At 45.6% G+C, this 26,014-nt stretch overlaps 1 protein-coding gene and 1 long non-coding RNA gene across 5 annotated transcripts in view; one reads left to right on the forward strand and one right to left on the reverse strand.

Moving 5' to 3' along the window:
* The first annotated feature begins 9,498 nt into the window (after window positions 1-9,498).
* The window catches only part of LOC114486644 (uncharacterized), a 369,699-nt gene continuing 353,183 nt past the window's right edge, over window positions 9,499-26,014 (forward strand). For all 4 annotated transcript variants that reach the window (XR_008617973.1, XR_008617972.1, XR_008617974.1 and 1 more), the window contains exons 1-3: window positions 9,499-10,419; window positions 12,952-13,049; window positions 23,730-24,034. This is a non-coding gene — a long non-coding RNA (uncharacterized lncRNA). The remainder of the gene's footprint in view (window positions 10,420-12,951; window positions 13,050-23,729; window positions 24,035-26,014) is intronic.
* Window positions 16,209-16,723, reverse strand: LOC102985671 (cytochrome c oxidase subunit 5B, mitochondrial-like). The gene has a single exon (XM_055086309.1). The coding sequence runs from the start codon at window positions 16,675-16,677 to the stop codon at window positions 16,288-16,290; it is 390 nt and encodes a 129-aa protein (XP_054942284.1). The 5' UTR covers window positions 16,678-16,723; the 3' UTR covers window positions 16,209-16,287.

A 26,014-nucleotide genomic window follows, 5' to 3' on the forward strand; every position in this document is an offset into this window, starting at 1 on the left:
ATTTGCTTAAGCATTGTTGGAAAGGCCGCACTATGGCTTTGGGCAGCGTTCACATCCTTAGCCCGCCTTAAGCTGTGTGGCCTTGGGTGGGTTATATGACCTCTCAGAGCTTCCAGGTAACTTCTATGCAAAATGGGATGGTAAAATCCGAGTTGGTGCTAAATCGTAACGTTCATGCTGCATAGCAGGACTTCAGCAGACCAGCCTGTGTCGTCTGGTAGCACCACTGGCTCTGGGTAGATCTGAGAAGCAGCTTTCTAAGGCGGCCCACTCGGCTTGCATTCCCGCCCGGATTCAAAGGACTGACAATTCCTTCTCTCCCTCAACAAGGTCTTCCCTGTCTAATCCTAACAAGCAAGCCTTAAAGAATTGCAGAGTTTCTGGTTGAAGGTTCTCCAGGCCCCCTTGTTTAAGGACAGATTTACTCTCACTGAAGTACAGAAGAGAATCCGAAAAACGCAAGTGTCTCTACCTTAAGCAGGAGAGGGAGTGGGTGGGAGCTCCCCAGATGGCCTTTACCTCGGACTTTTTTCTTTCTCCCTCATTTGGGATGCTAGTGACCTGGGCTCTGGCCCACAACACTTTCTGTAAGCAAGAACCCTGGATGTCATGACTAAGGAAGAGATCTCGTGTTTATTCTTGTAAGTAGACTTCTGAGACAGCTGATCCTGCAGACACCCTAATGCCTATGCATAGCACAACTGCATTACTCTGAATTCTTTACTACCATTCGAATTTAGTGACGAGAAGGGCAAGTGTATGTATATCCGGGAAATATAGATGGACAAGCTGTTCATTCTTGCATCCTTCCATTGCCTTCTAACTCTGTGGTAGGGTGTGGTCTTCCCAAGAGAGCATCCTCCAGGAAACTTATTAGAAAGGAAGAATCCCAGGCCTCAGATCTCCTGAAGCAGAGTCTGCATTTTAACAGAATCCCCAGGCATTGCTCTGCACACTAAAGTTTGCAAAGCCCCGGTCTAACTCCTGGAGTGGTCTGGTTTAAAGTGATGTGGTGGCATCGAAAATTTGAGGAGAGACAAGGTCCACAGAGCCAGAATTTGCAGTGGTGGCAGGACCACCTATTTTCTGCTTTGGGGCACTGCCAGCTGGTTGATTCAGAAGACAGGTGAGAAATTTGTCCCTGGGGCAGCCAGGACGCACACCACGGCTTTGGGATCCTTTGTTTAAAGGAAAGATGAGATCAGCGGTGATCACCACCCCTGCTGGTGAGTGAGATCCCGCCAAATTTAAAGGTCACAGGAAAAGTGTCCACAAAGCTCCATAAAGAAATTCTTAACAATTTAAACTCTTTTTTTTTTTAAACTCTCCCCTCCTTTCTCCCTTCTACCCCATGTCATACCCACATGGAACTAATCAAAAGGTTCCGTTTCCAAAGGTAAGGAAGAATATCAGATTCATTCACATTTGTCTTTATAATCTCAGCGCCATGCATGGCACTTGGCACATAGTGTATGATAATATTTGTTGTGGTTGTTGGATTTAAGTAAATTACTCTTGTGATGTGAATTTATAGTAATTTAATTGCCTTTTCAGAACATTTTTCAGTAAATCTTTTGCCTATTTTCCTTAGTAATTTAGTTTTTTTTTTCTTTTATAAATTTATTTTTATTTATTTATCTTTGGCTTCATTGGGTCTTCGTTGCGGCACACAGGCTTCATTGCGGTGGCTTCTCTTGTGGAGCATGGGCTCTAGGTGTGCGGGCTTCAGTAGTTGTGTCTCGCGGGCTCGTTAGTTGTGTCTCACAGGTTTAGTTGCCCCACGGCATGTGGGATCTTCCCGGACCAGGGCTCGAACCCGTGTCCCCTGCATTGGCAGGTGGATTCTTAACCACTGCCCCACTAGGAAACCCCGTAATTTAGTTTTGAACTGGTTTATTTTCTAGCCATCTATCGAACATTGAAGTATCCATTGTTTAACAAACACAGTGCTGGTTCAGGGCACACAAAGTTGACAGGAATTCATTTCTTCCTCATCTAGAGCCTAGAGGGTAGGGAGACAGTCGATGTGTAATTGCAGAGGCGTGATCGTGTGCTCGTACAAAGCCACACACAGGTGCTGTGCATGTCCACACTGAGCTGGGGGTCAGCAAACCCTTATCTCTGGGAGGTATCTACAAGAGCAGCTGGCACAGAAACAAAGTGCCCAAGGCTTTCCACATCCCCAGCTTCCTCCTGCAAGATTTGATCATGTATTCTCCTAAAGAGAGAAAGGTACGGGATAAGGGAGGGATAAGGGATGCTTGCCACACCTCTGCGCCAAGGACTGAGCCTCATCGCAAAGTGTCTGAGTGTAATCTCGTGTTCCAGTCTACTGTCCATGCTGTGGCATTTATTTTCCAACCTTGGCATCTTAGCACAGGTGAACAGCTCTGTGGGGCACATGCCATCGTTCCCCGCGACACCCGTACCCTCCCTCCGTGTACGAACTCCTCACCCCGTCACCCCCTCCCAGAGCCCTGCATGCTGAACTTGATGCACTTTAAAGATTAGATGCACAGCCTTTAATTTCAGAGGATTGTGGCCACACTGTTGGCACACACAGCAGCGCCCTTTGCCACAGGGCCCTCAAAGTGATACCTCGGGTCACCACGCCCTCTGTGCCATGTTGAAGCATTCCCTTGTTTTGAGACCACCGTAGAATTCTGAGCAAGGCAGTTCTGCGGTCGTGGAGTAGAGCATCCCACGTGAACCCACAGAGGAGGCTCCATCCTTTCCCACAGGTTGTTGCTTTCTCTAAGGAGTCATCGTGAAGGCCACCGTGTGGAGGGGCAGCCGGGAATAGGCGTGATCGTGTGCTCGTACAAAGCCACACACAGGTGCTGTGCATGTCCACACTGAGCTGGGGGTCAGCAAACCCTTATGTCTGGGAGGTATCTACAAGAGCAGCTGGCACAGAAACAAAGTGCCCAAGGCTTTCCACATCCCCAGCTTCCTCCTGCAAGATTTGATCATGTATTCTCCTAAAGAGAGATAGGTACGGGATAAGGGAGGGATAAGGGATGCTTGCCACACCTCTGCGCCAAGGACTGAGCCTCATCGCAAAGTGTCTGAGTGTAATCTCGTGTTCCAGTCTACTGTCCATGCGGTGGCATTTATTTTCCAACCTTGGCATCTTAGCTAAAGTGATGTGGTGGCATCGAAAATTTGAGGAGAGACAAGGTCCACAGAGCCAGAATTTGCAGTGGTGGCAGGACCACCTATTTTCTGCTTTGGGGCACTGCCAGCTGGTTGATTCAGAAGACAGGTGAGAAATTTGTCGCTGGGGCAGCCAGGACGCATACCACAGCTTTGGGATCCTTTGTTTAAAGGAAAGATGAGATCAGCGGTGATCACCACCCCTGCTGGTGAGTGAGATCCCGCCAAATTTAAAGGTCACAGGAAAAGTGTCCACAAAGCTCCATAAAGAAATCCTAGAGCCCGTGCTCCACAACAAGAGAAGCCACAACAATGAGAAGCCCTTGCACCGCAACAAAGAGTAGTTTTTTTTTTTAAACTCTCCCCTCCTTTCTCCCTTCTACCCCATGTCATACCCACATGGAACTAATCAAAAGGTTCCGTTTCCAAAGGTAAGGAAGAATATCAGATTCATTCACATTTGTCTTTATAATCTCAGCGCCATGCATGGCACTTGGCACATAGTGTATGATAATATTTGTTGTGGTTGTTGGATTTAAGTAAATTACTCTTGTGATGTGAATTTATAGTAATTTAATTGCCTTTTCAGAAAGCCCGCGTGCAGCAACGAAGACCCAACGCAGCCAGAAATAAATAAAAATTTTTTTTAAAAAAAGAGATTACAGGCCAACATTTTAGTTTATATGCCTGTCTGTAAATAGGAGCAAGCAAAGGCTTATCAGCCACATGTTCAAGGCCTTGAGAACAGGCTCTGTGCTCTTCTCATGATCAGTTAGTGGAGAAATATCCTTTGCTTGAAAGAAACAAAGCTGGAATCTGAAGACTAAATAAACACTAAAGAGTAAAAGAAGGCATTTTATTTCCTTGTCTTGTTGTCACCCAAAATAATCTTTTCCAAATGGAGAGCAGAGATCCCGAATGATTAAATTTTAAAAGAAGTCAACCTTTTCTGTTTCCCAGGCAAAGGATTATTTCTCTGCAGTTAACTTAGTATACAGTCAACAATCATCTTCGTTGTTTGGGCGTAATTTCCGGATGAGAAACACAGCCTAGTTACTACTTAATTACCTCTATTTTTTGTGGCGCTGTTAGCAGGACAGAAGCAACCAAGGATCCCGCAGAAGCCCCGGCAAAGGCCTTGACATGCTTCAGGAGCTTTTTGCCGTGTTTGCAAAGTGCGGATGCTGCCCCCAGGTGGTAAATGCCCAGAAACCCACAGGCTGCAAACGACAAGTTGATGTGCTTCATTCTAGCTGTGAAATTGGTGACACAAAACCCAAAAATGCCCGTTAAGTTGGTATAGTTTGTTCCACATGCTGTGTACTCTTATGCTAGTCATCATTCCAAGGCTTTCTTTTATATACAGAATTATCTGTTCTAAGCATAATCTTTTCAATTAAAGTCTAATTAAACACCCAAATCTTTCAAGGAAACTTTTCCCTCTCTCACCTTGACCCACTACAATCATATTAATTAAAAAAAAAATTACAACAGTCTATATTTGTCCAGTACATAGACTATGCAACCTACTTTTTAATTACTTGGCAAAAACCAAATGGTTAAATTCCCATTGGCAAGGCATTTGGTCCTTTTTTCTTGACCTTTTGATACTTTTGGGGGTGTGGGCTACTGGTAAAATCATTAGAGACGGTAGCAAACTTCAAATGAAAGACACATTTTGAATGAATTTAAAACATATGTCTTGGCTCCCCACCGTTTCCATCGTGAAGATCCGTTTTTTGTTGCTGTTGTTTTGTTTTGTTTTTTAACCTGATGCTCTCAATTATTCAATAATGCAATACTCAATTATTCAACAATGCAGTGTATTTCATAGCCAAGTTTCTCAAAACAAACTGAGGTCATGACTGGCGAGGGCAACTGGAGGCTCAAAGAAATGACATCTGCATCACCTGATACTTGCAACAAATCTAACAATGAAACTATATTTCACGGAACTTCAGGGCTTACGATTTCACCACGTGTATAAAACAGTGCCCCCCCCGGAAACTGCTCCCCCCTGGATGCCCTCAGGGGTTTCTCCGGGGTCGCGGGACCTTCAGATTCGGCACTTGGCCCCGGCCTGGAATTTAGGAACCGAAAACCCTCGTTCTGATGCGCAGAGCCAGGCCCTGTGCGAAAGGAGGCTCAATCGCTGCAGCCGAGCCCGGGTTTGGGTTTAATTTCTTCAGATTGGAGAGGGGAGAAGGGGATGGGTCTCCAGGGGTGCCGACCCAGCGTGCGCAGGCGCAGTGTCCCCCCCATCCTGTGGTTTGGGGGTAGCAGGACGAGGGTCGCTGCTGCAACACCCCCAGGGATCCTGCCTACGCGGACCCACTCGCCCTGGAGCCACCTCCGGGGGGCCGGAACCTGCCCCCCGCCCGCCCCGCGCTCCGCCCTACCAATGCAGGTCTGAGGCACTTCCGTGTAGAACATCGTCCCCGCCCCCGCAGCCCCCCGTCCCTTATCCGGAAGGCGGGGCCGGGCCGTCACTCAACCCGGCTCCGCCTATCAGGGCCGGACCACACCCGCCCAGGAAGCTTCCGCAGAAGGGATTGAGGCCTGACTACCCGCGTGGGTCTGTGACGTCATCGCGCCGACGCGGGCGTCCGCTAGGCTCCGCCTGCTCCACTTAAACCGCTGGACTCAACATGGCGGCGCGCGCTTGGCCGCTTGACCTTGGTGTCCCCTAGGGCGGGTAAGGGATAAGACTTTCTCCTCTCGAGTCATACTGTCTTCGGATACCTCGGGATGCATTTTAGTCCCTATGCGCCACTTGGGGGCCGGCCCTCACCTGCAAATCGGCTGACCCTGAACGACCCTCATTTGCTGTGTACCGGAAGTGCTTGGCCTTCTTGGCGGCTGTTCCCCGGAAGTGGTTTCCCTCCCCCTCAGCCTCGGGGCGGTCCAGCTGTCCCTGTAAGGGCGGGGACTGGGGGCTGCCTTGGGATTGAATGCCCCGCAGCTTTTGGAAGCCTACCTCAGATATTTGCTTAAGCATTGTTGGAAAGGCCGCACTATGGCTTTGGGCAGCGTTCACATCCTTAGCCCGCCTTAAGCTGTGTGGCCTTGGGTGGGTTATATGACCTCTCAGAGCTTCCAGGTAACTTCTATGCAAAATGGGATGGTAAAATCCGAGTTGGTGCTAAATCGTAACGTTCATGCTGCATAGCAGGACTTCAGCAGACCAGCCTGTGTCGTCTGGTAGCACCACTGGCTCTGGGTAGATCTGAGAAGCAGCTTTCTAAGGCGGCCCACTCGGCTTGCATTCCCGCCCGGATTCAAAGGACTGACAATTCCTTCTCTCCCTCAACAAGGTCTTCCCTGTCTAATCCTAACAAGCAAGCCTTAAAGAATTGCAGAGTTTCTGGTTGAAGGTTCTCCAGGCCCCCTTGTTTAAGGACAGATTTACTCTCACTGAAGTACAGAAGAGAATCCGAAAAACGCAAGTGTCTCTACCTTAAGCAGGAGAGGGAGTGGGTGGGAGCTCCCCAGATGGCCTTTACCTCGGACTTTTTTCTTTCTCCCTCATTTGGGATGCTAGTGACCTGGGCTCTGGCCCACAACACTTTCTGTAAGCAAGAACCCTGGATGTCATGACTAAGGAAGAGATCTCGTGTTTATTCTTGTAAGTAGACTTCTGAGACAGCTGATCCTGCAGACACCCTAATGCCTATGCATAGCACAACTGCATTACTCTGAATTCTTTACTACCATTCGAATTTAGTGACGAGAAGGGCAAGTGTATGTATATCCGGGAAATATAGATGGACAAGCTGTTCATTCTTGCATCCTTCCATTGCCTTCTAACTCTGTGGTAGGGTGTGGTCTTCCCAAGAGAGCATCCTCCAGGAAACTTATTAGAAAGGAAGAATCCCAGGCCTCAGATCTCCTGAAGCAGAGTCTGCATTTTAACAGAATCCCCAGGCATTGCTCTGCACACTAAAGTTTGCAAAGCCCCGGTCTAACTCCTGGAGTGGTCTGGTTTAAAGTGATGTGGTGGCATCGAAAATTTGAGGAGAGACAAGGTCCACAGAGCCAGAATTTGCAGTGGTGGCAGGACCACCTATTTTCTGCTTTGGGGCACTGCCAGCTGGTTGATTCAGAAGACAGGTGAGAAATTTGTCCCTGGGGCAGCCAGGACGCACACCACGGCTTTGGGATCCTTTGTTTAAAGGAAAGATGAGATCAGCGGTGATCACCACCCCTGCTGGTGAGTGAGATCCCGCCAAATTTAAAGGTCACAGGAAAAGTGTCCACAAAGCTCCATAAAGAAATTCTTAACAATTTAAACTCTTTTTTTTTTTAAACTCTCCCCTCCTTTCTCCCTTCTACCCCATGTCATACCCACATGGAACTAATCAAAAGGTTCCGTTTCCAAAGGTAAGGAAGAATATCAGATTCATTCACATTTGTCTTTATAATCTCAGCGCCATGCATGGCACTTGGCACATAGTGTATGATAATATTTGTTGTGGTTGTTGGATTTAAGTAAATTACTCTTGTGATGTGAATTTATAGTAATTTAATTGCCTTTTCAGAACATTTTTCAGTAAATCTTTTGCCTATTTTCCTTAGTAATTTAGTTTTTTTTTTCTTTTATAAATTTATTTTTATTTATTTATCTTTGGCTTCATTGGGTCTTCGTTGCGGCACACAGGCTTCATTGCGGTGGCTTCTCTTGTGGAGCATGGGCTCTAGGTGTGCGGTCTTCAGTAGTTGTGTCTCGTGGGCTCGTTCAGAAGCAACCAAGGATCCCGCAGAAGCCCCGGCAAAGGCCTTGACATGCTTCAGGAGCTTTTTGCCGTGTTTGCAAAGTGCGGATGCTGCCCCCAGGTGGTAAATGCCCAGAAACCCACAGGCTGCAAACGACAAGTTGATGTGCTTCATTCTAGCTGTGAAATTGGTGACACAAAACCCAAAAATGCCCGTTAAGTTGGTATAGTTTGTTCCACATGCTGTGTACTCTTATGCTAGTCATCATTCCAAGGCTTTCTTTTATATACAGAATTATCTGTTCTAAGCATAATCTTTTCAATTAAAGTCTAATTAAACACCCAAATCTTTCAAGGAAACTTTTCCCTCTCTCACCTTGACCCACTACAATCATATTAATTAAAAAAAAAATTACAACAGTCTATATTTGTCCAGTACATAGACTATGCAACCTACTTTTTAATTACTTGGCAAAAACCAAATGGTTAAATTCCCATTGGCAAGGCATTTGGTCCTTTTTTCTTGACCTTTTGATACTTTTGGGGGTGTGGGCTACTGGTAAAATCATTAGAGACGGTAGCAAACTTCAAATGAAAGACACATTTTGAATGAATTTAAAACATATGTCTTGGCTCCCCACCGTTTCCATCGTGAAGATCCGTTTTTTGTTGCTGTTGTTTTGTTTTGTTTTTTAACCTGATGCTCTCAATTATTCAATAATGCAATACTCAATTATTCAACAATGCAGTGTATTTCATAGCCAAGTTTCTCAAAACAAACTGAGGTCATGACTGGCGAGGGCAACTGGAGGCTCAAAGAAATGACATCTGCATCACCTGATACTTGCAACAAATCTAACAATGAAACTATATTTCACGGAACTTCAGGGCTTACGATTTCACCACGTGTATAAAACAGTGCCCCCCCCGGAAACTGCTCCCCCCTGGATGCCCTCAGGGGTTTCTCCGGGGTCGCGGGACCTTCAGATTCGGCACTTGGCCCCGGCCTGGAATTTAGGAACCGAAAACCCTCGTTCTGATGCGCAGAGCCAGGCCCTGTGCGAAAGGAGGCTCAATCGCTGCAGCCGAGCCCGGGTTTGGGTTTAATTTCTTCAGATTGGAGAGGGGAGAAGGGGATGGGTCTCCAGGGTGCCGACCCAGCGTGCGCAGGCGCAGTGTCCCCCCCATCCTGTGGTCTGGGGGTAGCAGGACGAGGGTCGCTGCTGCAACACCCCCAGGGATCCTGCCTACGCGGACCCACTCGCCCTGGAGCCACCTCCGGGGGGCCGGAACCTGCCCCCCGCCCGCCCCGCGCTCCGCCCTACCAATGCAGGTCTGAGGCACTTCCGTGTAGAACATCGTCCCCGCCCCCGCAGCCCCCCGTCCCTTATCCGGAAGGCGGGGCCGGGCCGTCACTCAACCCGGCTCCGCCTATCAGGGCCGGACCACACCCGCCCAGGAAGCTTCCGCAGAAGGGATTGAGGCCTGACTACCCGCGTGGGTCTGTGACGTCATCGCGCCGACGCGGGCGTCCGCTAGGCTCCGCCTGCTCCACTTAAACCGCTGGACTCAACATGGCGGCGCGCGCTTGGCCGCTTGACCTTGGTGTCCCCTAGGGCGGGTAAGGGATAAGACTTTCTCCTCTCGAGTCATACTGTCTTCGGATACCTCGGGATGCATTTTAGTCCCTATGCGCCACTTGGGGGCCGGCCCTCACCTGCAAATCGGCTGACCCTGAACGACCCTCATTTGCTGTGTACCGGAAGTGCTTGGCCTTCTTGGCGGCTGTTCCCCGGAAGTGGTTTCCCTCCCCCTCAGCCTCGGGGCGGTCCAGCTGTCCCTGTAAGGGCGGGGACTGGGGGCTGCCTTGGGATTGAATGCCCCGCAGCTTTTGGAAGCCTACCTCAGATATTTGCTTAAGCATTGTTGGAAAGGCCGCACTATGGCTTTGGGCAGCGTTCACATCCTTAGCCCGCCTTAAGCTGTGTGGCCTTGGGTGGGTTATATGACCTCTCAGAGCTTCCAGGTAACTTCTATGCAAAATGGGATGGTAAAATCCGAGTTGGTGCTAAATCGTAACGTTCATGCTGCATAGCAGGACTTCAGCAGACCAGCCTGTGTCGTCTGGTAGCACCACTGGCTCTGGGTAGATCTGAGAAGCAGCTTTCTAAGGCGGCCCACTCGGCTTGCATTCCCGCCCGGATTCAAAGGACTGACAATTCCTTCTCTCCCTCAACAAGGTCTTCCCTGTCTAATCCTAACAAGCAAGCCTTAAAGAATTGCAGAGTTTCTGGTTGAAGGTTCTCCAGGCCCCCTTGTTTAAGGACAGATTTACTCTCACTGAAGTACAGAAGAGAATCCGAAAAACGCAAGTGTCTCTACCTTAAGCAGGAGAGGGAGTGGGTGGGAGCTCCCCAGATGGCCTTTACCTCGGACTTTTTTCTTTCTCCCTCATTTGGGATGCTAGTGACCTGGGCTCTGGCCCACAACACTTTCTGTAAGCAAGAACCCTGGATGTCATGACTAAGGAAGAGATCTCGTGTTTATTCTTGTAAGTAGACTTCTGAGACAGCTGATCCTGCAGACACCCTAATGCCTATGCATAGCACAACTGCATTACTCTGAATTCTTTACTACCATTCGAATTTAGTGACGAGAAGGGCAAGTGTATGTATATCCGGGAAATATAGATGGACAAGCTGTTCATTCTTGCATCCTTCCATTGCCTTCTAACTCTGTGGTAGGGTGTGGTCTTCCCAAGAGAGCATCCTCCAGGAAACTTATTAGAAAGGAAGAATCCCAGGCCTCAGATCTCCTGAAGCAGAGTCTGCATTTTAACAGAATCCCCAGGCATTGCTCTGCACACTAAAGTTTGCAAAGCCCCGGTCTAACTCCTGGAGTGGTCTGGTTTAAAGTGATGTGGTGGCATCGAAAATTTGAGGAGAGACAAGGTCCACAGAGCCAGAATTTGCAGTGGTGGCAGGACCACCTATTTTCTGCTTTGGGGCACTGCCAGCTGGTTGATTCAGAAGACAGGTGAGAAATTTGTCCCTGGGGCAGCCAGGACGCACACCACGGCTTTGGGATCCTTTGTTTAAAGGAAAGATGAGATCAGCGGTGATCACCACCCCTGCTGGTGAGTGAGATCCCGCCAAATTTAAAGGTCACAGGAAAAGTGTCCACAAAGCTCCATAAAGAAATTCTTAACAATTTAAACTCTTTTTTTTTTTAAACTCTCCCCTCCTTTCTCCCTTCTACCCCATGTCATACCCACATGGAACTAATCAAAAGGTTCCGTTTCCAAAGGTAAGGAAGAATATCAGATTCATTCACATTTGTCTTTATAATCTCAGCGCCATGCATGGCACTTGGCACATAGTGTATGATAATATTTGTTGTGGTTGTTGGATTTAAGTAAATTACTCTTGTGATGTGAATTTATAGTAATTTAATTGCCTTTTCAGAACATTTTTCAGTAAATCTTTTGCCTATTTTCCTTAGTAATTTAGTTTTTTTTTTCTTTTATAAATTTATTTTTATTTATTTATCTTTGGCTTCATTGGGTCTTCGTTGCGGCACACAGGCTTCATTGCGGTGGCTTCTCTTGTGGAGCATGGGCTCTAGGTGTGCGGGCTTCAGTAGTTGTGTCTCGCGGGCTCGTTAGTTGTGTCTCACAGGTTTAGTTGCCCCACGGCATGTGGGATCTTCCCGGACCAGGGCTCGAACCCGTGTCCCCTGCATTGGCAGGTGGATTCTTAACCACTGCCCCACTAGGAAACCCCGTAATTTAGTTTTGAACTGGTTTATTTTCTAGCCATCTATCGAACATTGAAGTATCCATTGTTTAACAAACACAGTGCTGGTTCAGGGCACACAAAGTTGACAGGAATTCATTTCTTCCTCATCTAGAGCCTAGAGGGTAGGGAGACAGTCGATGTGTAATTGCAGAGGCGTGATCGTGTGCTCGTACAAAGCCACACACAGGTGCTGTGCATGTCCACACTGAGCTGGGGGTCAGCAAACCCTTATCTCTGGGAGGTATCTACAAGAGCAGCTGGCACAGAAACAAAGTGCCCAAGGCTTTCCACATCCCCAGCTTCCTCCTGCAAGATTTGATCATGTATTCTCCTAAAGAGAGAAAGGTACGGGATAAGGGAGGGATAAGGGATGCTTGCCACACCTCTGCGCCAAGGACTGAGCCTTATCGCAAAGTGTCTGAGTGTAATCTCGTGTTCCAGTCTACTGTCCATGCTGTGGCATTTATTTTCCAACCTTGGCATCTTAGCACAGGTGAACAGCTCTGTGGGGCACATGCCATCGTTCCCCGCGACACCCGTACCCTCCCTCCGTGTACGAACTCCTCACCCCGTCACCCCCTCCCAGAGCCCTGCATGCTGAACTTGATGCACTTTAAAGATTAGATGCACAGCCTTTAATTTCAGAGGATTGTGGCCACACTGTTGGCACACACAGCAGCGCCCTTTGCCACAGGGCCCTCAAAGTGATACCTCGGGTCACCACGCCCTCTGTGCCATGTTGAAGCATTCCCTTGTTTTGAGACCACCGTAGAATTCTGAGCAAGGCAGTTCTGCGGTCGTGGAGTAGAGCATCCCACGTGAACCCACAGAGGAGGCTCCATCCCTCCCCACAGGTTGTTGCTTTCTCTAAGGAGGCATCGTGAAGGCCACCGTGTGGAGGGGCAGCCGGGAATAAAGGCAGTTTAGAGGGAGTCAGGGCTGAGAAAGGGAGAGAAGCTGGCCTAGTAGGTGTGATGGCATTTCTTGAGCCTGGGGATGCAACTGCGACCATCCCTGGCTCACTGCCACACCTCACCCACCCTTTGCTCTTTGTTTTCTTAAGTGAGTTAGAACCGAGTTTCTAAATCTTGCAAGCTAAGCAGATCTCACTAATGTAAGTGCCTTTTCCACTGCACCTGTTTTCTCTCTGTTAGAAATACGCAAGAAGAACCAACTACTTGAAGTAAAACTGGGTGACTCTTTTCTTGCATAGAGCTGTGATGGTACTTTTGTGATTATGTTTATTTATTTATTTTTTCATTTTATTTTTTGGCCGCTCCGTGCAGCATGAGGAATCTTAGTTCCCAGACCAGGGATCAAACCTCTGCCCCCTGCGTTGGGAGCATGGAGTCATAACCACTGGACAACCAGGGAAGTCCCTTGGGTGAGTCTTTTCTAAATGGAAGAATACTTTTTTCAAAAAGTGTAAGAATTATATATGTAATATATTTTCTGTTATATATGTACATATATATGCAAATGTATGTATGTAACCAGACTGGTGACATTTGAAAACAATTCAAAACTAGGCATCCTTAAGAAGTGTAATTTACTTGGGATTGGAGACATCTGAAAGTGTACCCTATAGATCATCTTAACATGGCATAGAAACTAAATATCAAGCTATTTCTATTAGAAAAAAACATTAAAAAAATGTAACCTTTATGTATAAGCTTTGTTTTAATTTAATATGTGAAAGATTCCAAATATAATATACACTGAACTGAGAGATCAAGGTAGAAAGATTTTCTGAGTGTTTCTGTTATTGTAGTAGAATTACTTAATTACAGTACTTGCAGTGGATATTCTGCATAAGTGTGAGATAGAGCAGAGAAGCTTTCAAAATGTTCATGCTTAAGAGATATCTTTTATGCAAAGGGGGTTTTAGATCTTTGGTAGCCAGGTGCTGGTGTTGTGAAGTGACGGTGGGAGTGGGATACCAAATGCCTGACAGAGTCCTGAATATTTTTAAAAGCCCAATAAAAGAAAATGTGTATTCTCTCTGCCCTGTTTTCTTTGTCGCTCAACAGCTCTGCCCTTGACCTGGCTGCTTGCGGTCCACAGTTTGTACAGATGGTTGGGAACAGTCCTTCTCGTTACCGTTCAGATAATTATCTTCCAGTGGAGGGGATTATTGGGGAAATAATATCAGTGTCAGACAAGTGATAGCCCTGAGTGATAAACAGAATGTCAGCTTTGGTGCCGTATGCTTCATCAAATTCACCAAAATACTACTCTGTTTTAATTTGGAGTACAGGATCTCATCATTACTGATGCTGTCGTCCAAAGAAACAGCCTAATTGCCAAAACATCCAATTATCTAATCACCTCATTTCAAAGGGAGAAAATGAATTCTGGTGTAGAGCAGCTGGCACAGAAACAAAGTGCCCAAGGCTTTCCACATCCCCAGCTTCCTCCTGCAAGATTTGATCATGTATTCTCCTAAAGAGAGAAAGGTACGGGATAAGGGAGGGATAAGGGATGCTTGCCACACCTCTGCGCCAAGGACTGAGCCTTATCGCAAAGTGTCTGAGTGTAATCTCGTGTTCCAGTCTACTGTCCATGCTGTGGCATTTATTTTCCAACCTTGGCATCTTAGCACAGGTGAACAGCTCTGTGGGGCACATGCCATCGTTCCCCGCGACACCCGTACCCTCCCTCCGTGTACGAACTCCTCACCCCGTCACCCCCTCCCAGAGCCCTGCATGCTGAACTTGATGCACTTTAAAGATTAGATGCACAGCCTTTAATTTCAGAGGATTGTGGCCACACTGTTGGCACACACAGCAGCGCCCTTTGCCACAGGGCCCTCAAAGTGATACCTCGGGTCACCACGCCCTCTGTGCCATGTTGAAGCATTCCCTTGTTTTGAGACCACCGTAGAATTCTGAGCAAGGCAGTTCTGCGGTCGTGGAGTAGAGCATCCCACGTGAACCCACAGAGGAGGCTCCATCCCTTCCCACAGGTTGTTGCTTTCTCTAAGGAGGCATCGTGAAGGCCACCGTGTGGAGGGGCAGCCGGGAATAAAGGCAGTTTAGAGGGAGTCAGGGCTGAGAAAGGGAGAGAAGCTGGCCTAGTAGGTGTGATGGCATTTCTTGAGCCTGGGGATGCAACTGCGACCATCCCTGGCTCACTGCCACACCGCACCCACCCTTTGCTCTTTGTTTTCTTAAGTGAGTTAGAACCGAGTTTCTAAATCTTGCAAGCTAAGCAGATCTCACTAATGTAAGTGCCTTTTCCACTGCACCTGTTTTCTCTCTGTTAGAAATACGCAAGAAGAACCAACTACTTGAAGTAAAACTGGGTGACTCTTTTCTTGCATAGAGCTGTGATGGTACTTTTGTGATTATGTTTATTTATTTATTTTTTCATTTTATTTTTTGGCCGCTCCGTGCAGCATGAGGAATCTTAGTTCCCAGACCAGGGATCAAACCTCTGCCCCCTGCGTTGGGAGCATGGAGTCATAACCACTGGACCACCAGGGAAGTCCCTTGGGTGAGTCTTTTCTAAATGGAAGAATACTTTTTTCAAAAAGTGTAAGAATTATATATGTAATATATTTTCTGTTATATATGTACATATATATGCAAATGTATGTATGTAACCAGACTGGTGACATTTGAAAACAATTCAAAACTAGGCATCCTTAAGAAGTGTAATTTACTTGGGATTGGAGACATCTGAAAGTGTACCCTATAGATCATCTTAACATGGCATAGAAACTAAATATCAAGCTATTTCTATTAGAAAAAAACATTAAAAAAATGTAACCTTTATGTATAAGCTTTGTTTTAATTTAATATGTGAAAGATTCCAAATATAATATACACTGAACTGAGAGATCAAGGTAGAAAGATTTTCTGAGTGTTTCTGTTATTGTAGTAGAATTACTTAATTACAGTACTTGCAGTGGATATTCTGCATAAGTGTGAGATAGAGCAGAGAAGCTTTCAAAATGTTCATGCTTAAGAGATATCTTTTATGCAAAGGGGGTTTTAGATCTTTGGTAGCCAGGTGCTGGTGTTGTGAAGTGACGGTGGGAGTGGGATACCAAATGCCTGACAGAGTCCTGAATATTTTTAAAAGCCCAATAAAAGAAAATGTGTATTCTCTCTGCCCTGTTTTCTTTGTCGCTCAACAGCTCTGCCCTTGACCTGGCTGCTTGCGGTCCTCAGTTTGTACAGATGGTTGGGAACAGTCCTTCTCGTTACCGTTCAGATAATTATCTTCCAGTGGAGGGGATTATTGGGGAAATAATATCAGTGTCAGACAAGTGATAGCCCTGAGTGATAAACAGAATGTCAGCTTTGGTGCCGTATGCTTCATCAAATTCACCAAAATACTACTCTGTTTTAATTTGGAGTACAGGATCTCATCATTACTGATGCTGTCGTCCAAAGAAACAGCCTAATTGCCAAAACATCCAATTATCTAATCACCTCATTTCAAAGGGAGAAAATGAATTCTGGTGTATTTTGTTTCTGCATCGACTCCTATTTGCTGGAAGCTTATTATTATTATTATTATTATTATTTTCATGGGAGGAGGAGCCAATGTAATGGCTAGTCTTTACTGGAAAGAAGAAACTTTACATCACATTTTGAGTGAGTTAGTGCAGGGGCTCAGTGGGCCAGCTGGTGGGGTACCAGCTTGTAATGGGTTCCACAGCTAGGGCATCGCTGGGCCTCGCCTTTTTGCAGCCAGAACCAGATGACAGCACTGTTGTCTTCTTCACAGATGCAGCCCACTATCCGCTTATTGGTGATGGAGGGGACTAAATTAGGGTCTTCCTTGGTACCTGAGGCTGCCTTTGGGGCGAGCATATTGTACGGGTCCAGTCCCTTGCGTGCAGCCAGCATGACCTCCCTCTCCAGCCCAGTGGCCTGCTCATCATCAGTAGGAACACCACCTCCAGACGCCATAGAGCACGCCACGGAGACTCCACTGGGACCGTGGGCCCTCAGGGCCTGCGCGGCCAGTGCTCCAGCTCCGCGCAGTAACCTTGAAGCCATCACGCCAGCTACAAACACCAGCACTTCCGGGAGCAGGCTCCGGAGGCTGGAAGCTTATTATTAATCATTATTACACCTGTTGAGGGCCCATTCCATGCCAGTCCTTTGTACCCATTGTCTCCTATAACTTTTACAACGGTGCTGACAGACCTTCCTCCCCTACAGTGGTTCAGAAGTGAATTAATGAGCTAGTAAGTTCTTATTATGTGCCCAGGATTGTGCTCTTTGCCCTTGACGGGTCTCAGAAACCTGTTATTCCTCCAGTCCTTCCTTTGGTCAGAATTTGTAATTGGTCTTCACATTTAGGCATTTGTAATTTCACTAAAAAGTGGTAAAAGTGTTTAATAAATGTGCTGTATAAATTTATAACATTTAGGAAACTTGTTTGCATCTGGAAAAGAAACAAAAAAAAGCAAGTGTAGCAATTAACTCAAGCCACCCTTTCTACGTTTATCAATTACAGCAGTAAGTCACTCTGATTACTCCTTTTCCTGGAAGCTGTGTCATAAAGTAGGTTATTGTAAAGAGAACATAATTTCCATTAGGAGCAGTGTTATAGAAGGGGGTCATGTCATTGACCAGGGTCCTAACTCCAGATAAATCATGTATCTAATCAATTGTATTCATGCCTTTGTTCACTCTTTAAATAAACTTTAGTGTCTAATATATGATAAGGACTGGAGTAGGCATTAGAAAATTAAAAAAAAAATCTTAGTGGATAAACTGTCCATTTTTAGTTCACTATTTTTTCTTACTGGAATGTACTTTCACATTTTTCTACTCTATTAAGTTCTACTTTCTCTTCTGGGCCTAAAAAACTCTTTTGTCTCAGTATGTCCTTTTGGATGAAATTCAGACACCTTCTGTCAATATTAACCACACCCTTCTCTTTGTTACCATGCTGAGGCATTGCGGTAGTATTTTTCACCTTTCATTTTGGTTAGAAATGCGGTTGCCTCCGCCTTCTGTGTTCAGAGTTGATTTGGAGCAGGGACCATCTTGTACTTCTTGGATTTTATTTATTTATTTGTTTGTTTGTTTACGGCTGCGTTGGGTCTTCGTTGCTGCACACGGGCTTTCTCTAGTTGTGGCGAGTGGGGGCTACTCTTCGTTGTGGTGCGCGGGCTTCTCATTGCGGTGACTTCTCTTCTGGCGGAGCACGGGCTCTAGGAGCGTGGGCTCAGTAGTTGTGGCACTCGGGCTCAGCAGTTGTGGCTCACGGGCTCTAGAGAGCAGGCTCAGTAGTTGTGGCGCACGGGCTTAGTTGCTCCGCGGCATGTGGGATCTTCCCAGACCAGGGCTCGAACCCGTGTCCCCTGCATTGGCAGGTGGATTTTTAACCACTGCGCCACCAGGGAAGTCTCTACTTCTTGGTTTTTGCCGGCATCTAGAAGGTAGCTAAATGTTTATATGAGTTGGGAATCTTTATATGTTTCAGATATCTAAGTGGCTTAAGCACAAAGAATGTGCTAGTTCAAATATCGGGAGGTTTAGGGACTTCCCTCGTGGTCTAGTGGGTAAGACTCCATGCTCCCAATGCAGGGGGACTGGGTTCGATCCCTGGTCGGGGAACTAGAGCCCACATGCATGCCACAACTAAGAGTTCGTATGCTGCACATACCGCAACTAAACATGCCGCAACGAAGGTCCCGAGTGCCGCAGCTAAGACCCAGCGCAGCCAAAGTGGATAAATATCAAATATGGGGAGGTTTAGAGGTAGGACTAACTGTAGAGATGGCTGGATCAAGCATGCAGTGGGTGCTGGAAGGCCACCATTGTGCCATTTCCTGTTTTTCTCATCTTAGTTTCATTCTGCAGTCCGGACATCCCTGGAGGCTGCTGGCAGCCTCACAGACTCTCAGCATATCAGTGGAAAAGTTCTTTCACTACCCACCTCTCAAACTTAGAAAAAGACTCCTGCTGGTTCTATTTTTGTCACATGCGTGTCCCTGGAAGAGTCAGCGTGAACAGCAAATGGTGATACAGTGATGTGAGCCCATGAACGGGGGAGTGAGCACTGCAGACAATGGACAGAATGAAGGGAAGCATTGCCAAGTCCAGATGGAGTCAGCTGGGCAAGCCTAAACCAACACATCCACTGCGGTACCTGATAGATATTGGTTGAGTTAAACAGGCAAAAATGCAGCTATAGGGCTTCCCTGGTGGCGCAGTGGTTGGGAGTCCACCTGCCGATGCAGGGGACACGGGTTCGTGCCCCGGTCCGGGAAGATCCCACGTGCTGTGGAGCGGCTGGGCCCGTGAGCCATGGCCGCTGAGCCTGCGCGTCCGGAGCCTGTGCTCTGCAACGGGAGAGGCCGCAACAGTGAGAGGCCCGCGTACTGCAAAAAAAAAAAAAAAAAAAAAAAAAAAAAGCAGCTGTAGTCTCTATATAAGACAGGGAAATTTAGTCTTTTCGATATATAAAACTTCATGATACGTATTCATCTGGCGAGTATTTCCCCAAACAAATAAGAACACGACTGTGATGTTTGGGGCATTGAAAAGTTGGTTGCGATTTTAGGTATGTTTAGATGAACAGTACATGCTGCTTGGCATAAATGTTCACCATTGAATTAATCAATAGTTTTGTTTGCCTTTTTTGAATTATATAAGCTATTTTGGATATTAGAGATGGTATGGGACTGTTGCTCACCAAATTGGTGTAAATGGATGCAAATGTTTCCCTGTGATAAATTTCCATGTAGGGAGCTGTGGTTCTTGGAGTGCTACCAAGGATCTTATCCTACACATAGGTTCAGAGAAGTAGATGCTAAATAAATGTTTGTTTTTAACAGCTGTGACAATAATGACAATGCCCTTCTACCAAAAGCACTTTATAGAGTGGGAAGTGATCTCAAAGGTCCTCCCATCATCCCTTACTTCTGAGCATTTGGGAAAAGAGTGGAGTTACCGTTTAGTGAGTGTCCACTAATGTATTTCATATTTGATTTTAAAACTATAATAAATATACCACTGACATAAACTTTCAAAATCATTCTTTACAACATCTTCACAGAATTTCTAAGACAAAAGTGATGTGTTATAGCAAACTATACACAGATACATTCCCTATTCACAGAGCTACAAAATGAATGGGTAAAATGGGTTAGAAGTCTGAAATGGAGGTCAAAGTGATATTTTGAAAGGACCCAGGCTGACATGGAAAAGAGAGCTGTAATTTCAGAATCTTCTTTTAGGGCTTGAATTCTCAGAAAACTAGCGGCAAGAGTTAGAATGTGGTAGTATTATGGAGCCGTACTTATTGAATCGTATGGACTGATTCAGTTTTTCCTGGGGGAAAAGAAAATCCCAAGTTCTGATGAACTGTGCTATTTCCCAGTAGGCAGATATATTTAAAATAATGAACACACAGAATTCATTCTCTGTGAATAAAAGAGATGGCAAGTTCAAAGTCATTTCAACAGGATTCCTTGCTTGGGGAAGTCTACCTCCAGCCTAACATTAGTTTTGTATTTCTAAATTCCCACATGGACGCCAGAGAGCCCTATTTAAGCTGTCATTTTAAGCGCCAAATTCCTTTCCCATATTTTATTCACTCTCTCCCCTTGAGGGAGCAGGACTGCACTCTTAATATGGTTTTTTTTGTTTGTTTGTTTGTTTTTGCGGTATGCGGGCCTCTCACTGCTGCGGCCTCTCCCGTTGCGGAGCACAGGCTCCGGACGCGCAGGCTCAGCGGCCATGGCTCACGGGCCCAGCCGCTCTGTGGCATGTGGGATCTTCCCAGACCAGGGCACGAACCCATGTCCCCAGCATCGGCAGGCGGACTCTCAACCACTGCGCCACCAGGGAAGCCCTTAGCATGCTTTTGAAGGGCCATTTTCAGAAAGTAAACTTTTCTTAACAGAGTCTTTGGAGTAGCTGCATGGCCACATTGCACTTAAAAAACAGCTGTAAAAGTAAAATTGTAAGGTCAGGGGTCTCCAAAAGGTCTTTGTAATTCTGGAATTTAATTTTCCTGTTTTTTCATGCACGTATACTCCAAATTTTATTTTTAATTTACTTTTTTCATATACTCCAAATTTTAGAAAATCAGCTCATCACCAACATGACCCCATTTTCCCAGTTGTATTATAGAAAAAATTTGGATTCTTTAGGGTACGGAAGCATTCACAAGATAATATTTAAAATACAAGTTAGCTTCATTTCAGCATTCTGTGAACATAGACGAGTGTAAAGGTTATTTTCCTTCAGTTAGCAAAGAAACTAAAATAACATTTTTGCTTAATATAGAGTGAGAAGGATCTCATAACCACGTAGAGTTCATTTCAGTGACCCTACTTGTATGGGCCACCCACCTGAGGTGCATTTTCATCAGATGTTGAAGCATAATTGTTGAAATCAGAGGCATTTCTGTTAGTTACACATTTTTCTTGACATTTGACTTTAGCCTTTTTTTTTTTTTTTTCGGTACCTTCTATGTTAGAGTGGCAGGTGACTGTGATACTTTCTGCAGCGCAGAGGCTCTCTCGGCGTGCTTTTTATTTGGTTTCTATTTCTGTGCTCAAAGGCGTGGAGCAACGCCAAATTTGCATTCGCTGCTGCTTGTTGAACGCGCACTTGCGTGGTCTTTGCTGTTTGTCTCCTTCAGGGGCCTTGACCGCACCAATGCACGTTCAGCGTCCCTGAGAACCCTGTGGGGCGACTGACAGTGGCGCTCACACGGTGACGATAGCTGAATGGGCACAAAGAGACAAAGTAACTTTCTCGAGATCGCACGCTTGATCATTGGCTCAGCCAGGATTCATTCCTTGACTGCTTTGCTCTACTGTCCCCCCAGTGCCAGATGTTCAAAAGCAGATGTCCACTCATGGGGCATTCACAGTGATCGTTGTCATAAAGACATTGATAAGTGAAGGCAGCAGTGATCCTGTCCAGCTGCACCGTCACCCCAGGATCTTTAAAGGCTCGTCCTGCAGCAAACGGTTAAACATGGAAGTTCTCGCGTCTTAAACTTGGGGGCCTCTTCCCTTCTCTGTTTGTTCACACGAGGCAGCACTGTTCACGCCCAAAGCTTTGGTGCAGCCTCTTTGCCTAGGGCCTCCACGTCAGATGCTGTGATGGCGCGAGGACTGTTGGTTTGGACTGGCTGCTCCCTATGGATGAAGGGGACTCAGGTTACGATTTAGGGCAAGTCCCTGCCTAAGCAAAGGGGGAAAACCCATCCCACCCCCTGGCACAGCGGAGTGAGGGAAGGAGGGGTGTTGAGGTAGAAAATCAGTGTGCTCATCCCCTACTTCTCACGTTTGTATGTTGGGATGGGGTTTGTAGACAATGATTGCCCTGCCTGTTTCTGCAGACGTAGCCTTGGGAGCTGTGGTACACCAGTGCAGTGTCTTAATTCTGCTCCTTTGGATGAGTGTAGGATGGAGCCTGGACATCAATATTATCATTAGGAAGACACAGCGCCCAGGGGAATCTAAGGTGTAGCCAGGGCTGAGGACCACTGTTCTTGAGAAGTTCTCAATTTGGCCACCATGCCACCAGAGCCATGTTGCAGGTTTGGGCGACGGAGGTGCCCACATAGAAAGCCAGTGCTAAAATAAGCCTCAGCCTGGTCATCAGGGGGTCTAGAAGATTCTGCACAGCCTGTTGACCAGTCCACATTGGTCAATTCTCCACCTGACCAATGTGCACGGACTGCAAGGAAAACAGCTAGAGTTACTCATTCACTTTTCTTCTATGTCATCACTTCCAGGTTAAGAGATTGGCCAATACAGGGAAGTGACCTCAGGAAGAAAGGAAGTAGTAGGGTTCTCTCTTGGTTGTTTGTGTTTCTTAGTACCCTTGTGCCTTCTTGCTGCGTTTGTAGGAAGTTCTGGTGGGGGTGAATAACGTGTCCTCTTGAGGCTGGCAGCACCCCCGCCGGCTTGGTTCCGGGTGTGGCGTGCTTACCTTGTGCTAGCTGTGAGACTAGGTGTCTCCCACATGTTGCGGGTCCGCTGGCATTCTGCGCCTGTTCATGGGCGCCGCAGGCCCTGTGCAGGAGAGCGGTGGCAAGGGAAAGCAGAACTGCACGTCGCATGCATCCGCCCTGCTCATCCGTGTGTACGCTTTACTGTCCCATCGGACTTCACTTGTAAAACACAAGCTCAGAGGTAAAATTATTAAGAATTTCAAGATGGTGACAGCAGAGCAGTAAACCAGGTGTGAGAGCCTTCTGAGCATGGGACCCATCTAGCTAGCCCTGCTCAGAAATACTCTCCCGTAAACCCAGATATTATCTTGGAGGAAAAGGGGAGAAAAGAAATTTTTTGCTACGCCTGAAATGAGTCTGTCTTGATTATTGGGTTCTACTTATAAAATAATGAGCTCTTTTAAAAAAATTCTCTGTTTTTGAGATTTGTTGCCTTAGTTAAGACTCCCTTGGTTGCTGAGAGAAAAAAACAAAAATCATCATATGTAGATAAAGAAAATTATTGTTAGAATACAGAACCCAAGGAATGATGGAAGTCTAGAGGGGATGGGTACTAAAAAGGGGAAAGCGTGCAGAAACCATGCTTCTGCTTTAGATTGCCAGGGTCTTTTTTTTTTTTTAACATTTTAATTAAAATTAATTTGTATTGGAGTTTGGTTGATTTACAATGTTGTGTTAGTTTCAGGTGTACAGCGAAGTGAATCAGTTATACATAGACATATATACACTCTTTTTCAGATTCTTTTCCCATAAGTCATTACAGAGTAGTGAGTAGAGTTCCATGTACTATACAGTAGGTCCTTAGTAGTTATCTATTTTATATAAAGTAGTGTGTATATGTCAATCCCAATCTTCCAATTTATCCCTACCCCCCCTTCCCCGCTGGTAACCATAAGTTTGTTTTCTACATCTGTGACTCAAGTTCTGTTTTGTAAATAGGTTCATTTGTACCATTTCTTTAGATTCCACATATAAGCGATATGGTATTTGTCTTTCTCTGTCTGACTTACTTCACTCAGTATGACAATCTCTAGGTCCATCCATGTTGCTGCAAACGTGGATTGCCAGGGTCTTGTGGATTCTAATGCAGCATCTCTTTTATTTCCCTTCCTCTCAGGAGATCTGCTCTCTCTGCTTCTCAAGGTGCACGTGACCAAACGTGGGAGCCCCTCGGTTCAGCCAAACGGCACAAAGAATCGCCTCCCTTTCCTTCTAGGCTGCATGTCCGGTAGAGAGAATATATGATTGGCCAAATGTGTATCAGGATCCATCCCTGGTCCAAGCAGTGAGGAGTGGCGCGGGATGGGTGCCAAGGCCTGGAGGCCCGTGGGCTGGACAGATACTCCTGACACTTTCTGCTGCACCTTTGCACTGGATTAAATGTCCTGTGCATGAAGAATAATCATAATTAAAAGTAATCAGGTAATAGTTACTGAGCCCATACTGTGTGCCAGAGCCTTTGCTAATTGTGTTATGTTCCTTATCTCCATCTCCACAATAAATGCTCTGAAGCAGGTAGAGAAAGTGGCCTCACACACGCTAAAGCACTTTTCCCAGATTACCTGGCCAAATAGAAGGGAGCAAAGGAAAGAAACCCAGGTTCGTCAGAGGGCAGAGCTGTACCCTTAACTGTTTTACTGGGAAGTAGTAAACGGGGGTTGTTGTAGTGCACACTGTTGAGAGACTATTATCACTATCTTATAGTTTCCCTTCCCCCCGGTTATTCATTGGCTGCTCTCCAAGTGTTGAGACAACTTCTGATCCTTGATTTTGTCCAAGGAGCTCGATTAAAGGGATGGTAGCAATTAAGCACAGCAAATTCTCAGAAATGTTTGCCTTTAGTTACTGAGCGACTCTCAGAAGAGTGGGCCTGCGTCCTGCAAGATGACGTGCAGTGTCACATAATGCCACATGGAACTGACCCATCTGTGAAAATAGGTTTCCTCACCTGGTCCGTGTTTATTGTTTTCTATAACTGTCTCCAGGCTGCCCCCTGCTGGCTGACGCGAGTGGGACACCGCAGATCCCAGAAGGATGTAGATGACAGAGAAGCCCCAATTCCCAGGGTTGGGAGTGCCAGGGAGGTCTCACTTTAACATGGCCCTAGTCCAGTTAGAAACCAGCGGACTCTCCCCTGCCTGTGCTTTATCATTCCCCACATCACCTCCAGAGAGAAGGCAGTCAGCTTTCAGACCCAGTTATCATCATCCACTTGAGTCTACACGTGCATCAAAGGGCACACATGCTCTGTGTGCCTTCCTTGAGACATGACTGAAATCCCGATATAAAATCAAATATGTAAACATTCAAAAGAAGATGCAAGAGGGAAGAGATATGGGGACATATGTATATGTATAACTGATTCACTTTGTTATAAATCAGAAGCTAACACACCATTGTAGAGCAATTATACTCCAATAAAGATGTTAAAAAAAAAAAGAAGAAAGCTGAGATTAATATGGTCATTTTTGTCCCTCTCATCTCTTGCCTCCTTCACCTTTATAGAGTACTGATTGATTTCAAAGGTAGATGAGTTAGGTTCTGTCCTGAATAAACGTCAAATGGCTATAGAGTATGTTACTTCTTTAGACTGTTTCTATGTTTATTTGTATCTAAAATGTTCATTGAGGTTCTAAATAGCCGTTACTTAGAGTCCACTTTATGAACTCATTTTTTTTAGTGAAGAAAACTAAATTTTAAAAATAAGTATTATTTCTATATTAACTAGTATAATTTCCTATTAATGAGCTCTCATAATTAGAGCTATTGCTAATGTAACTTCTAGGTCATGAAAATAGGCTTTTGAACTATGTTTGTATGTGGATGTACACACGCACACTCAAGGGGGAATCATTATTTCACAAAAGAGGTGTGAGTTATTTCTACTCCTGTAAGAGTTTAGTTTTTTAAGAAATAAAATATTTGTCCTATTTCTAAAGAAACACATATTCTTCATAGAAAATTTAGAGAATACAAACAAACACAAGTTTAGAGAAACAAAATAATGACTACCCATGTAAAATTAATATGTGTGATGTAAGTTCCCAACACACATAGGTAAATGTAATGTATACTTTCTAGAGATTTCTATCTCAAACTTAGTATGAAACATTATATAAAAAGCCATCAATATGAGATAATCTAACCCAGTAACTGCCAATAACTTAATTGATTATACAGTCAGTGACCTAATATAAATGTATGTAAGACTCCTGTTTGCATATCTTGCTTCCAGACATCTTATCAATAACCTAGACTTGTGAACAGCATTTTAATGTATCATAGTGTCCACTTGTGAATGATATAAAGAGAAGAAAGATTATATTAGATATCGATGTTTGATTATCTGCTGGGCTTTTTCACCACCTAAATGATGTCTTCCCAACAGCTTTAACAATGCTG

The sequence above is a fragment of the Physeter macrocephalus genome, chromosome 7 (assembly GCF_002837175.3).
Source record: "Physeter macrocephalus isolate SW-GA chromosome 7, ASM283717v5, whole genome shotgun sequence".
Taxonomy (NCBI): domain Eukaryota; kingdom Metazoa; phylum Chordata; class Mammalia; order Artiodactyla; family Physeteridae; genus Physeter; species Physeter macrocephalus.